The sequence below is a fragment of the Idiotropiscis lumnitzeri genome, chromosome 13 (genome assembly GCF_059441095.1).
Source record: "Idiotropiscis lumnitzeri isolate Australia: NSW breed Sydney's pygmy pipehorse chromosome 13, RoL_Ilum_1.0, whole genome shotgun sequence".
Classification (NCBI taxonomy): Eukaryota; Metazoa; Chordata; class Actinopteri; order Syngnathiformes; family Syngnathidae; genus Idiotropiscis; species Idiotropiscis lumnitzeri.
Window position 1 is genome coordinate 5,630,586 of NC_142403.1, and position 13,959 is coordinate 5,644,544.

At 41.5% G+C, this 13,959-nt stretch overlaps 1 protein-coding gene across 1 annotated transcript in view; it reads right to left on the reverse strand.

Annotated features, from left to right (window-relative positions):
* Positions 1-711: 711 nt before the first annotated feature.
* Positions 712-13,959, reverse strand: part of adamts10 (ADAM metallopeptidase with thrombospondin type 1 motif, 10) — a 39,147-nt gene continuing 25,899 nt past the window's right edge. Inside the window, exons 18-26 of the mRNA XM_088312365.1 lie at positions 10,528-10,651; positions 8,344-8,424; positions 7,856-8,019; positions 7,641-7,767; positions 6,922-7,051; positions 6,622-6,826; positions 4,945-5,121; positions 3,941-4,106; positions 712-3,254 (exon numbers count right to left, since the gene is read on the reverse strand). Coding sequence (XP_088168491.1) covers positions 3,145-3,254; positions 3,941-4,106; positions 4,945-5,121; positions 6,622-6,826; positions 6,922-7,051; positions 7,641-7,767; positions 7,856-8,019; positions 8,344-8,424; positions 10,528-10,651 — 1,284 coding nt within the window. The 3' untranslated portion in view covers positions 712-3,144. The remainder of the gene's footprint in view (positions 3,255-3,940; positions 4,107-4,944; positions 5,122-6,621; positions 6,827-6,921; positions 7,052-7,640; positions 7,768-7,855; positions 8,020-8,343; positions 8,425-10,527; positions 10,652-13,959) is intronic.

Here is a 13,959-nt window from a genome sequence, read left to right on the forward strand (position 1 = left end):
GTCCGTTTTTATAAAACATCAACTCATACTTAGCAACAAATAGAACATGTCTGATTAATTTGTGTATGAGTGCATGCATGTATATCTAAATAGTTTGTTAGTCATTTGCGTACGCTTTCCAAATGAGCTTACAAACTACTAACTATTCCTAAAGGACTGATTGGTAAATGATGCAATACATAATCTAGTCATGTTGAATCTGCCAATTATAAAGTATGAAAACGCAATCATCAAGCATGTTACGGGTGAGCTTATTAATAATGAGTAAACCATTTAGAACTGTTTATTAACCACATGCTAGTCATTATTCCTGTAAAAACATGCATTATAAATTATTAAGCTCACTGAGTACTAATGCTTTACTAATATGCTTACTAATGATGAGTAAAACATTTGTTGTTTGATTTACAAACTTTATGCAAATGATTATTCATGTCAGAATAATGCTTTATAAACAATTGCTTCCGTATTTACAAATGCTTAGCTAATCCTTATTAGTGTGCATTTATTATAAAGTGTTACCGATTCTTCCAATGGATCTCATTAGATTTCTTTTGTAATTTTTACATGCATATGGATGTATAATTCACACCAAAAAAGGAAGATGTACTTTTTCCAGAAAACTGAACTACTTGACATAAAAGATATTCTTATTGTGTGTGAACATAATATCCTACTAAGCCACAACCGTTAAAGTAAAGACACATGTCATTTATAAATAATTACATTTAATAATGTACCAAATTGGAGCACAGACAGCTCATTTTCATTCCACAATGTACCATGTTTAATCAGTTTAATATTCCATTTTAAAAACAATGCAAAAGGGCAGATTGGGGTTTTAAGAAGCTACAAATCAGACATTCTTCAACTTCAAGCTGGCCCTTCATGAATAGTTCCAGGTAGGATGGGGAATGATTTCTGAATATATGATTAAGCTGGAAAAAAAATATATAATTTGAGCACAAAATAATAGCAATGAATTAATAGCACCTTTCCAAAAAAGCACCACAATAAAGAAAAGGATCAATGCAGAGCTGCAATCTGTGAAGGTCACGGACACAAAGCAGAGTGATGCCGTCAGAGATGATTCTCTTAGCAGCATTTTCACAAATACAATTCAGATTTCAAGAAAAAAAAAACTGTTCCACTAATAACAATTTGGAAAAACATGGCAGAAACACTGAAGAAGTTCCAAATGTGTGTGTGGGTGCGTGTGCGTGCGTGTGTGTTTGGGGCACCAACATCACACTATATGGAGGTATTGGGACAAAGCGTCACCCTGGGAAGAATTTGGAAAGATAAATAATTAGCATATTATACAACTAAGAGGTCTTGTTCAATTACACTGCCCAACAGCAAATTTTAATCAGGCAAGAATTTATGGGTCCCCTAAAACATATGTTTGATGCCAATTTTAAAAATGTCTATACTTTTTTTCTAACTCAACAGCGTTTTGAAATACAGTATTTAAATTTTTTGAACAGTAGAGATTTGACCATGCTTGTGTGATTTATAGCTGAGGTTTCAGAAAATCAACCTATTGCCGAATCTGACCCTTAATTCACAAATATTAGTAAATATATTATTCTATGAGGCGGCACGGTGGACGACTGGTTAGCATAGTGGGCTCGCAGTGCTGAGGTCGCGGGTTCGATTGCGGCTGCGGCCTTCCTGTGTGGAGTTTGCGTGTTCTCCCCGTGCCTGCGTGGGTTTCCTCCGGGTACTCCGGTTTCCTCCCACATTCCAAAAACATGCATGGCAGGCCGATTGAACACTGTAAAATTGCCCCTAGGTATGAGTGTGAGTGCGGATGGTTGTTCGTCTCTGTGTGCCCTCTTATTGGCTGGCAACAAGTTCAGGGTGTGCCCCGCCTACTGCCCGAAGATAGCTGGGATAGCCCTCCCCCCCCCCCCACAACCCTTGTACAGATAATGGATGGATATTATTCAATGAGATATCACATTGTTTGTCTTATTCTGATTATTAAGAAAACTTGATGGGCTAGAGAAAAAACTAAAGCAGATTTGGAATCGGTGCAAAAAAAAAAAGAATCATGAAGAAAATTTTAATTGCATCTTTGATTAAATAAAAAATTGACCAGTGTTATTTTTGTGTAACACAAGACTTTTTTTCTTCTTACCGATTTGAATGATGATCATTAATCATGTGAGTAACCCACAGAGGAGACAGTGTATAATTAGAAAATGAGTCACAATGACTCGCTTACTCTGACACTGAATTTCCGCTTATATTTAAAGTCACTTAGACTGTCCAGCAAGGGATTTAATGTGACAAAAATAGGGAGTCTCAGCACGGGATTAGGCTTCATGACCTTCTTTTGGAGATTTCATTTTAAGCTGCCATGCTCTACTACAGTTGCAACATAAAATTGCATCCCATAAAAAATTAGATGGTAATGCTACAAATGTGGCTTTCTGTCCTGTGCGACAGGAAGGTATTTTCTAGAATTGATAGAACATACGAATAGAAGATGCTGAAGAGTGACAGGATGAATGCTGCAGGGTCTCTACAGACAACATTACAAATGATATCAAAACAAAGCAATTGTAGTGTATCCTGTACAAGTCCTGTGACTGATGTCACTTTGTGCAAATCAAATTCTGCTCAATTGACTTGATGAACATTTAAGATATACATAACAGACTATTAGCAAGAAAAAAAATCACTGTGGTCAAGTAACAACTATCTAGTAACTTGAACAAAAACTTCCATAATATATGATATTCCTTCTCATGAAGGTTCCTTTTTTACAAGTGGATATTTAAACACATAGCTGAACAAAAATATGCCCTCTTTACATTGAAGCCGAAGCAAACATAAAGTGGCCCTCTAAACACCGAAACCTGTCCTGTAGCCAACAAGCGGCTGCAGAAGTAGCACCAAAAATATTACAACAGAGGACAGGTTTCAACAGCCTTCCCGCCAGTGGAATGTAGAACTCAGTTCAGGCTGCTTGGGAATTGGGAGGGATCTGCTCTCCCATGGACTCTGGCTGGTAAGAGGTCCCTCTGAACTGTTAAGGCACCGGAAATGTGCCATCCTTCAGATTGCTGACACAAGGCTCATTTTGTGAGAGTGTGTGTTCTTGTGGGTGTGAGTTGTGAGGTTCATCGGTCCAGATCAGTGTCCTTGGCATGTCTTGCAGCACATTTGTCTAAAATAAGGCCGGCTGCAGAACTTGAACCTGAGCACTAGAGGGCAGTATGCCACAGTGTTCACGTCTTTGCACTCTGCAGGGAGACAAGAAAGAGTTTTAGAATAATATCTTTGTATGATTTATTTATCATACTTGCAATCCCGAATATTGGTTAACTATTTGGTAGCTCATTCTTGAGTAGTCAAGCTTTAGAACCAGGGACCAGAGTAATAGTTTGTGGCCCAAAGCAGAGAAAATATATCGCAGCTAGTTGTTAGAGAGATGCTCGTCTGCATCCTAACTATTTTTGAGGTTCCCTTGAGCAAGGCTCAAATCTGAAACTGAGCTCTGAGACTTAGCACACCCAGTCACATCTCTCCTTGCATGCCTGCCTGGAGACCACTTTGCATCCTTGATCATGTGCCAGAGTTTGAGCACCCACCCATCCATAATTGTACCATGCAGCACCCCCTGTGCTATTAAAATAATGAAGTGATTTTTACAATAATTCAGGGGGAGTGTCCTACCCTGTTGTCATATTTATGAATGACTAAAAATATTTGACCAAATATCCCATCAAATAATCGAGTAAACGAATAAAACTCATTTATGCATTAAAACATTGCCAATACAAAAAGTGCAGTGAGGTGCTTCTGAGACTTTGCATGTGTCTCGTTTTAAAAGGCAGTGTCTGGCCTTGAGAGTGACGTACGTCAGCGAATAAAAATGTAAGCTGTTGTTAGCTCACTGGACTGGCTTGGCTACACTTTTACCACTAACCATCAGGATTGTCTGTACTGATGGGCATAATGAGGTCACATTTGCTCTTGCACTGCTGCATGGAGGCTGGTTTCAGATGTTCCAGACATTCGTTGGATGGCATGCCGGTGTGGGTCAGACATTGCACGGATCGCATCTCCTGACCCAGTCCACACTTGGCAGAACACTGCGAGACAAAAACATACGTTCATGCCAACTGCCACTCAGAGTAACACCGCTATTTGAAATATGGGGTACAGGTAAGTTGAAAACATTCATGAGGTGACATTGAGGCCAAAACCAATATTTTATTCCCACATACACCGGAAAAAAAAAATCCAACATTAATCAAAAGGAAATCTCTCACAATCACCCAAAAACATCCCAAACATTTCAGTAACTCCCCCTAAAAAATCTCATCCACATAAAAAAAGAAAAAAAATCAATCACTCAATCTGTCTCTCACCCAAAAGCTCCTCTCACTCACCCACAAAACTCACTCTGCAAAAAAACAAATATATCTCTCACTCATATAAAAATGCTCTTTGTCTTTCTCGGCGTGGGGATTTTTATTTTAGTCAGGAGGTTTTGGGTGAGTAAGATATCTTTGATTTTAATAAGATTTTTTGGGATTGTCGAGTTGTTTTTTTCGTGTGAGTTTTTGGATGAGTGAGAGCGAGGCTACTGGGGGAATTGGAGTTATCTTTGGTGAGTGTGACTAAGTTTTTTGGGGTTTATGTGAGAGGTTGTTGTGGTTGTGAGATTTCTTGGCCAACATGGCATGTCTTAAATCAGGGATTGGCAATTGGGGGGCCACATGCATGAACAAATAATTTTTAAAAAAATCAGCGAAAAATCGAATCCGCAGGTGCCGAACCAATAAATATACAGGGTTCCAACTGTAGTTTTAAGTTGTAATATTACCAATCACCATTAGATGGCAGACATGTCTTAGCATGTATTTAGCATTAGCATTAAGTTTAATTTAAGTTTTCCATCCCTGTCATATATGGCGAACCGCTTACCTCTCCCCAAGGGCCCATCAACCACTGAGGCGGAGGGCATCGCTTCAGGTTACAGCGCACTCTAGAGGTGGGTCTGCCATGCTTGGGGCACTTGGCATCTGGCAGCGCGTCTCTACTCTCCCCACTCTTGCACAAAACTACTCGGTGTCTGTAGCCAGGACCACAGCTGGGTGTACACTGCAGGCGGAGCACAAGAGGATAAAGGGAGAGAGAAGAATGGGGAAAAAAAAAGAACACGGGGTTCACTGGGGTCACAAGCAACACAAAGCTTTGTCCACTCAAAAGAGGGCAGCAGCTGTACAAAAACACAGAGGAAAGCCTGCTCAGTTTCAGTAAATCAGCTGGTTATAGTTATTTCTTTTGCATGCGCCTTAGTCTTCTTGCAAAAGACGTCAGCGAAAAGCCACACCACGTCAAAAGGCAGTTGTGCAACTCTGAAGCTTTGTTTAATGATTGAAGTTAGTCGTCTGCTTACTTGTTGTGCTGTTGTAGTTATAAAACAGGGTACAGAAACAAAGTGAACATATGTAACAGAGATTCTGAACAGTATTCGACCAGCAAACAAGCATCATCATCCTCATCAAGGGACATCCAAGGGTATGTTTTACACGGTGATGAACATATTTGAGCAAAATAGCTCATAAGAACCTGAGCTGGATACTTTCCGAAACATGTTAACTTGCAGATAAGAATGCGAGAAGACCCACTCAACGTTGTGTTACTGGAAGTTTGTTGATCCAAACTTAAATTTAGGACAAACATTTCAGGAGTGAGGAGAATTGTAGTTTTCTGTACATCGTTACACAATACTCAGTGATCTTGCACTCAACAAGTCCTTCACAGAGTTCTCCCACCTTACCTGCGTAGGTTTTTTCACGGTGCTCCGGTTTCCTTACACATTCCAAACACATGTGTGGTAAATTACACTCTAAATTGTCCCTAGGTTGTGATTTTGAGTGAATATTTGTTTGTCTGGGGGGCGTGTTCATCAGATTCAACCTGTAGAATCGGGTCGGGCTCGCAGAACAAATGATCACTGTGATTTGCTTTCAGCTAGCAAAATAGTGCACTGGTTAAGAACGTGAAGTGACGAAAGTGGACAAATGGTGAAATTTGCAGCTATTGCTCAAGAACTGAATCCGCTTTGCTCATTTTTCACATCTCCTCCAAAAACATAACGCTTGGCTGGACAGAAGAGCGCAAAGACAAATGAATCACTCTCATTCAAGAAAGACCGCCGTTATTGGACATCACTGTCAAAGGCCATCCTGTTACTAGAGCCACCAATAATATGGAGGCGTACTACTACTTCTCACGCAAAAGGGTGTAGCCTATCCCAGCTGACTTCGAGCAGTAGGCAGGATCCGCCGTGAACTGGTTGCCAGCCAATCGCAGGCCACACAAAGACAAACAACCAGATCGGTCCAGGTTGTAGTCCACCTCTCGCCTGAAATCAGCTGGGCTAGCCCCCAGCTCACTCACGACCCCCATGACAATAGTGGATGGATGCATGAATATAAAAATGTGTTTAATATGACATCCATCTGTACGTTGTAGATTACTAAAAGTAAAACTAAAGCAGTATAATTGGTGCCATGTTATCTTGTACTCTCCAGTTCCATCAGCAATTGCTGCCCCCATCAGGAGTTTATGAATGGACCAAAACTCAAATCCTACCTCTGACCAGTTCAGGGCCATCCATTCGGGAGGGCAGCTGTGATTGTTGCAGGGTTCAGTGAATGAAGGGCGTGAAGGGGGGCAGGCGGAGTCATCCAGGACTTTCTCCTCCGATGCAGAGATCCTCCTTTTGCATAAAACCTCACGTGTCCTCAGGCCGCCATTACAGCTGCGACTGCACTCCGACCACACTCCAGTCCACCAGCTGGCCAAGACAACAGCGCTTATTTAAATCAAGACTCTGCTGAAACAACAGTAGTACAGCACGTGCAACATGAAAAAAAATGTCCCAACACTCACGTTGGGGAACATGGCTCAGTATTGCAGAATCTGCGCCTCTCTTTGGGTTTGTGCTTCTTATCACAGAAGTGGTTGTAAACAATGGCGTGATCTGATAGCTTCCGACACACCACCTGCTGGATTTGCTCACCTGAAGGTGGAGGCAACACAAGCATGGAGAAACATTCAGCATGTCAGTTTCACTTTCACAGTAGTAGCAAGGTGTGATATATTTTCCAATTGACATTATTAAAGGGCCAAAATGAGTTTGCAGGCCGAGGCTCACTCTTGTCTCTGGAGATAAGGATACAAGTTTCTCCAGCATTCTTTTGGCAACTACCATGTGTAAATAGTTTTCCTTCTGCTTCTTTCTCCTGCAATTGATGTGTTCCTGCCAAACAATTCTAGCAACAGGCATTTGCTTTGTTTTAGCTGGTAAATCACGTCATTTGGTGTCCCCATGGATCTCTTTTGGGACTTCTGTTATTTAAATGTTAAATGAGATCCTAGGAAATAATAAGGCTTGATGCCCCTCGCAGAGTCACTCATAGTAAACAGGTCCTCGGTTAGGGACCGGACAAAGTATGCCTCAGAGACCCTTGATGATGACAAAAAACTGGTCCAAGATTTCCCTGTTGTATTGTATTGCGTGGACGCGGGTTACGGGGCCCCCATCGGGGGCAACAAACAGCAAAAGCCTTAAGGCTGGTAGATATCGGCTTATTTTAAGGTGTGTCTACCTCCAGCACAGAGAGCAGAGCAGTGTGACCAGGATGTATGATGCCAGGCAAAACCAGTCAGTGGTTCTCGGTTGACAGGAGGATTAAAACGATAGTGGATTCCAAGGTTCTCCTCCTGGACCATCACCTTTACACAGATTAAAATAAAATAACATCCACTTTTGTCTTCTTATATGCATACAGTGCAATTTCTAGTGAACAGATTTTATTGTTACCATGACAACAAGGGTCATGTTTGTTGGTCCCAGTGCCTCAAGTGCTTCTGGCCCATCAGTGGGTCTCCTGTAGTGGAAAGTTGTTCCCGCAGCATCAAACCTGTGTGGTGCCTCAGTGGCCAGCTTCTCATTGAGGAAGAACTGATCGCTTTTACTCTTTAGCACTGCAACACAGATGAGAGGGAAGTACAAGGAACAGAACAAGGAACAGTGGACAGTACTGAAATGTTCCATGTAAATTGAGCCTCCTGCGGCTAACATTGCAACATTGCAATTCAACCTTTTTCGCCAGGGGACCAGTTCATGGGAGTACAATGTTTTGGGACCATTGCTGTACAAGACAAAACTATGTGATCAAATGTATCAAGCCAATCCTTTTTTTGATTGATTAATTAATCAAAAATTTGTGTGTGTTTAGTTTAGAAAACATTATTTGACTTAAATTACCTAAATTCCAATGGTCTAAGATGAAGTACAGTAGCGCTTACCAATGTAATTGAGAGAAATGTTGAGCTCTTGTATGTGGATGAACACTGAGCCTTTGGGGATTCGGATGACCTCTTCATAACCTGAGATATAAACACATAGGTCAGATTACAAATAAATCCTAGCAGTGGACCACACCGCCTGTAATATCAGTCCGTATTATGACAAATATGAGCTTTGCCACTTTTGATCTCTCAAGTATACACCTGTAAATTTTGTTACTACATCCTTGCCAAAAAAAGAACACCAAGAGACAGTTACAAACGATTATGCACCTACACACGCTCACACACATCCTGTCAAAGCTGGTAAAAACGAAAGCAAGAAGGAGCTCTGTTTTCGGAGCAACGGGAGATGTGATGCATGAGTAGTGTTTAACTCTGTGGGATGCCGATGAACTGAGCAGAAAGCTTCAGATTCCGACTACATTCCCGGGCAGGCTGCCTCAGCCGCCCTTTTGGACACTAAATGCCAAGAAACGACCTCTTCACGCGATTCCCTCAATCTTTTTTCCTGTCCCTTTAATTTTTTTACTGGCATCAAATTCACTTTAGTACTTTTCAGTACCCTGCCAGCTCGCTGGCCACTGCAGCCCTGCAAATAACTTCAGTCTTACTTGAGGATGAAGGAATGAAAATGGAGGCATACAATAATTCCTTCCAGTGCTTCAACCACAAGAGGCAAGGAGAGGCTTGGCAGGAAATCTCTTTATGGAGCTCTGAGAGGTGAGAAAGGCAATGTTGTAAGTGTCTAGATGAAGGCGCGCGAGATCAGGATGACATAGTCCCAAGGTTTTGGCTGACGGACAGAATGACAGCGAAAGTGGATGGAATCCGTTGGTCTTTGTGGAGGACTTGGAGCGAAGAAGCAGCAAATCTTGAGCAACTCGCCACCGCTCACCACAGCTGTGGACTTGTTGAATGCAAAGAGTCTGACAGACAATATTTCAATGCTTTTATGGCACATTATAAAATAAAGCACTTCACTTCGATGGATGAATCCCTGGAGACGAGACGTGCTGTCCTTTTTTCTATTTTGTAATAGTTTGGCTCATTCACAATTATGGCCATTGTTGTCTTTCACACAAAGAAACCCGAAAGAATAGAGAAGGACTTTAGAGTATTCCAACTTGCTATTGGCATTATCGGGGGATTTCGCTGGTCATTAATTGGACTAATTTCTGCAGGTGTTACTTAAAGGCTCAGTGGTCGAGTCGTTATTTCCCAACCTAGAGATTGTGGGTTCAAGGATCCTTGAGCAAGATACTGAACCCCCACTTGCTTCTTATGCTGTGTCATGAGTAGGTTGATGCGACATCAGTGTCACATGCTTTAAGCGCTATACAAGTGAAAGACTATTTACCAGACATGAGTCAATCTGGGGATTGGCTTCGGGCTTTCTCAGACTACAACTTTTAGTTTAGTCGCGTTGTCAGACTACAAGATGAAATTCTGTCTTGGACTGGACAAGACATCACACTCCAAGTGCTTCAGCGACCACACCACTCCCAGTCGTCGCATGTTTCCGTAAAGATTCTGTCCATCAGCACAAGTCCGTCGGGCAGCTGTGTAGGCATGCCGACAGAGGCATATTCTGTGTTGTTGTACAATGTATGATTAAGCCACTGCTATGGAGGCAATCATCTTCCAGTGAATGGAAATAGGCAATGTGCTCGTAATTTCACTTTGGGTTAACCCCAAAAAACACAATAATTGAATACAATAATTAATAATAAATCATAAAAGCGGTGGTTTGAATCTGACAGGTATTTCCAGTTGCTGGTGTACCTCAAGGGTTCATGTTGAGCCCCTCCTCTTTTGTGCAGGATTCCCTTTTGTCAAAACAGTTCGACTGAATTTGAGTGAAACACAGATACATTTTCCAATCAAACACTTGATGGCCAACATTTTAAAAATTTGAGGTGACGAAGGACACAGGTGTCAATGTGAGTGTGAATGGTTGTTTGTCATGTGCCATGTGTTTGACTGGAAACCAATCCAGTTTACAGATAATCTGCAACGATGGATTCAAGGCTGGATGGATGGATGATAATGACTCCAGGGATCCATTTCAATATTGCCTGTCTTTTAATTGACTTTTTTTTTCTTAAATTGATTTACTGTGTGAACTATATGTTCTAGATATTGTGCGTCATGTTTTGCGCAAAGAAATGAGAAGCGTTTCACCTTCTTCAGCCAGAGAGTCATTGAAAACTCCCTCCACAGACTCGCAGCTGCTGCCGTCACCCCCGCAGAGCCGACAGCGGTCCTCACGAACCTCTGAGCTGAGAATGCGATCGCAGCCGACGTGCTGCGAGAATAGACGAGAGAATGAGCCGTGGGGTCACTCGGGGTCACGGGTAGCGGGGCGTAGTCGGTGAGTGGAGAGGTGTCAGAGACCAGACCGAGGGATTACCTCTAATGTCTTCCAGACCCTTTTCCCACAACACAACGAGATCAAATCACATATCCAGATGTGTTTTCTGATCCTGGGCATACATTATGCTAAAGTCTAGGGTGTTGACACCAATATACTTCATGATGAACAAAACAGGTGGTTTCCTCAAACTTCTCAATAGTAACAGCTGCTCTTTTATTAGTCCAAGTGACATTTGCTTATCATCAATTAAGGGTTCTGTTTATCATTATTTTCAATTGATTAGATCACAGTTTATCACCAGATTTCGAATTAAAGACTCTGAATTATCCCTAAGTTACATAAAGTATGAGTGATCTGGTAGCTTTAGAATGAGGGAAGTGAATACTCAAACTTTTACAGTACGTCTCAATTGGTCGTCACGGCTTGCCAGATATCGCTCAGGACATTACATAATTCTTATTTTACTATTTAATGTAATCTCATGCTGTGTTTGCTAGCGCTGTGTATTCCTTTCCAACATCGTGGAGGTCCAAACAAGTCAGACAAAAATGATGGTTCGCTCACAGGTGACCCTCTACCACCCGCTAACAGCAACATCAGATTATCAAAATATTACAGACAGCAGTTAGTATGATGCAGTGTCGTCGTACCGTCGCAATCTGCAACCACAATAAGAAAAAAACAGTCAAATCAAGATAGTGTCAATCAAAAAGGAGAAAAATTGGCAGCTCTATTCTGAGTCGTGTTTTGTATGGGGTTCTTTCCTCCTCAGTCTATTCATTGCGATGAATAAGTCTTCTTTCAAGGATGTGCCCAGTAAATGTGTATGACAGTATTATTATATATTTTTTCCTGTGTAAGCCTGAGTGGATATTTACCCTCTGGAGTCTTTTGGCTATCGTTGTAATAATAATGATACAGATATAATACTTATTTTGGTACCCTAACATGTACAGAAGCTCAATTGATTTTCAGAGGGATTGCTTTTTAAACAGTTCTTGATCTACTCTGTAGTCTGTATTTTACAGTGAATTAAGTCAGCAACAAATCAGCTTCATGTCTTTTTCAGTTGGGCCTGGAAACTGGAACGACATGCCTTTTGTCTGTAACAGCATGTTGTGTTTAACTGGACCATCTGTTTCTGGGTTATTTTCCTCCCTAGATCCGCCCCCTCTTCTATTTCTGCCTTGTCAGACTCCAACTTTGGAACTACAGTCAGCATGTCATTACAAAAGAAGACAAATATTTCTCTGTGTTGTCCCCAGAAAACCCACGAGCATTAACATAATGCAAAAAAAAAAAAAAAAGAAAAGCCTCTTTCTAGTCCCATACAGGACAGTGTATCGGTGTGCTAGAGGTGGGAAAAGAGATAGTGATACGATGCAACTCGGATTAAGACCTCAACAAAGAGATCAGAACATATTACTCCAGTCCTCCCAATTCACTGTAGAATATATTTAAAAATTCTACTACTGGTCCACAAATCACTTAATGGTTTGCGTCCTAAATACATGAAAAAAACGCTGATTGAATATAAACTTACATCTTCAGACAGTGGAGCACTGAGTTTAAAATAAACATGGTGAAGCTGCATATAGCTGTTATGCTGCACACAAATGGAATAAACTGCCTATAGAAGTGAAGTCATCCCGAGTGTAAAAACATTGATTTTTCCCCCACTCACACCTTTGATTAAGGTCCTCTAATCAATTTAAAATATTTTTCTTTCAGCTATTTTAGCAACCACCGTTTATTTCTTTACTTCTGAATTTTTTAAAAGTTTTCTTTTTATGTGTTAGAATGGTGTCAATGTACGTTCTAGTACGCTACTTTTGTTTTTCTCTGCTTTGCTTCTGAATGTCTGTTGTGTCTTTGTTTGTGTGAAGCACATTGAGGCGCCTCGTGTATGAAACGTGCTACATAAATAAAACTGTGTTGCCCTTGCCTTGATAATAACAATGAAAGTGAATGAAAAGCCAGCGTGCGGTGTGGACTGACTCACAGCTTAACTGCAAGGTCACAGAGTACAGGGGAAAACAGAGAAGAGGGGAGGAGGAGGTTGAGAGAACAAGAAGGATGCACATAAACAAAATCCTCGTGTTGGATGAGTGCAGGGACTGCAGCCTTCCTAACTTAGCCACTCTAAGAATGAGTGGCTATGAAAGAATGTGCTCTGTGTTCAATTCCTCTGACAAGTATTGACATTTCTAGCTATGGTGCGCTTGTACAATACACCTAGATGCCCAGATTGCTCCACAAGCACTGAAAGGCCGCCCACTGCTTCACTCGATTATAGAAAGGGTTCAGGTTTCTGATCTATAGACTAGTCCAGTGTATTCCATTGGATAAATGACTGGAGTACAAGGGAACTGTTGTAAGCTTCTCCAGGGTTAAGTCGAAGTCATGAGTTTAAAAACAGTGCCATTGTTAAAACCATAAAAGTAAAATGTTGCACAGTGAGAGTGTGCATTCACAACTGCGCGAGTCAAATGTCAAGCAATGCATGTCGTAGACACACATACAGCTTGTCTAATCTTAGTTCTGTTCCTACTGTAATTTGTATATTATGTCAGAGCACGGTAGTCTATCACTGACCGAAGATAAAACAGTATTAAAGCCACAATCATGCAAAAAACCCCAAAATGAGAAGTATGGCAGCAACTTTTCCAATCTGGGCAATTTGTCCCTGGGTCGCAACGGTCCTGCCCTCCGGCCTGGCCGGACTCCCATTTTTGGGGCGGGGCTTGACAAATTTGAAAAAAAAAAAAAAGGGTTCGATTAACAAAGGCCACGACTCGGCCCTCGTGTGTGTGATGAACCTACTCGCAAAATGGGCAAATGACAAAAATTCTCCGTCAAAAGCGCCACCATCAACTGTTTATGTATGAAGAGACATGAGACAGCAGTGTGCGTTCAAGCATGCCGATTTTTCCTTATTCTGGGGCAGACCATTACAAGAGGGGCGGGGGGGGGGGGCAATACCGCAATCCCTATAACACCAACTGTGCGTACTTGCTTGCATTGGGCACGTTCATGGAGAAGAAGATGAATAATAAGACCATAATATGCACATAATGTAAGTAGATTTGAATAGTAAATTAGCCAGCTATGATGTTTAAATAAACCTACGACGTTAGCATCCCTCCCATGGCGAGGTCATGCATGTTTTTTTTATGCTTGTTTTTTGTCTGGGGCCGACATTTTTTATGAATAAGGCCGGAAGTTCGAGGCCGGAACGG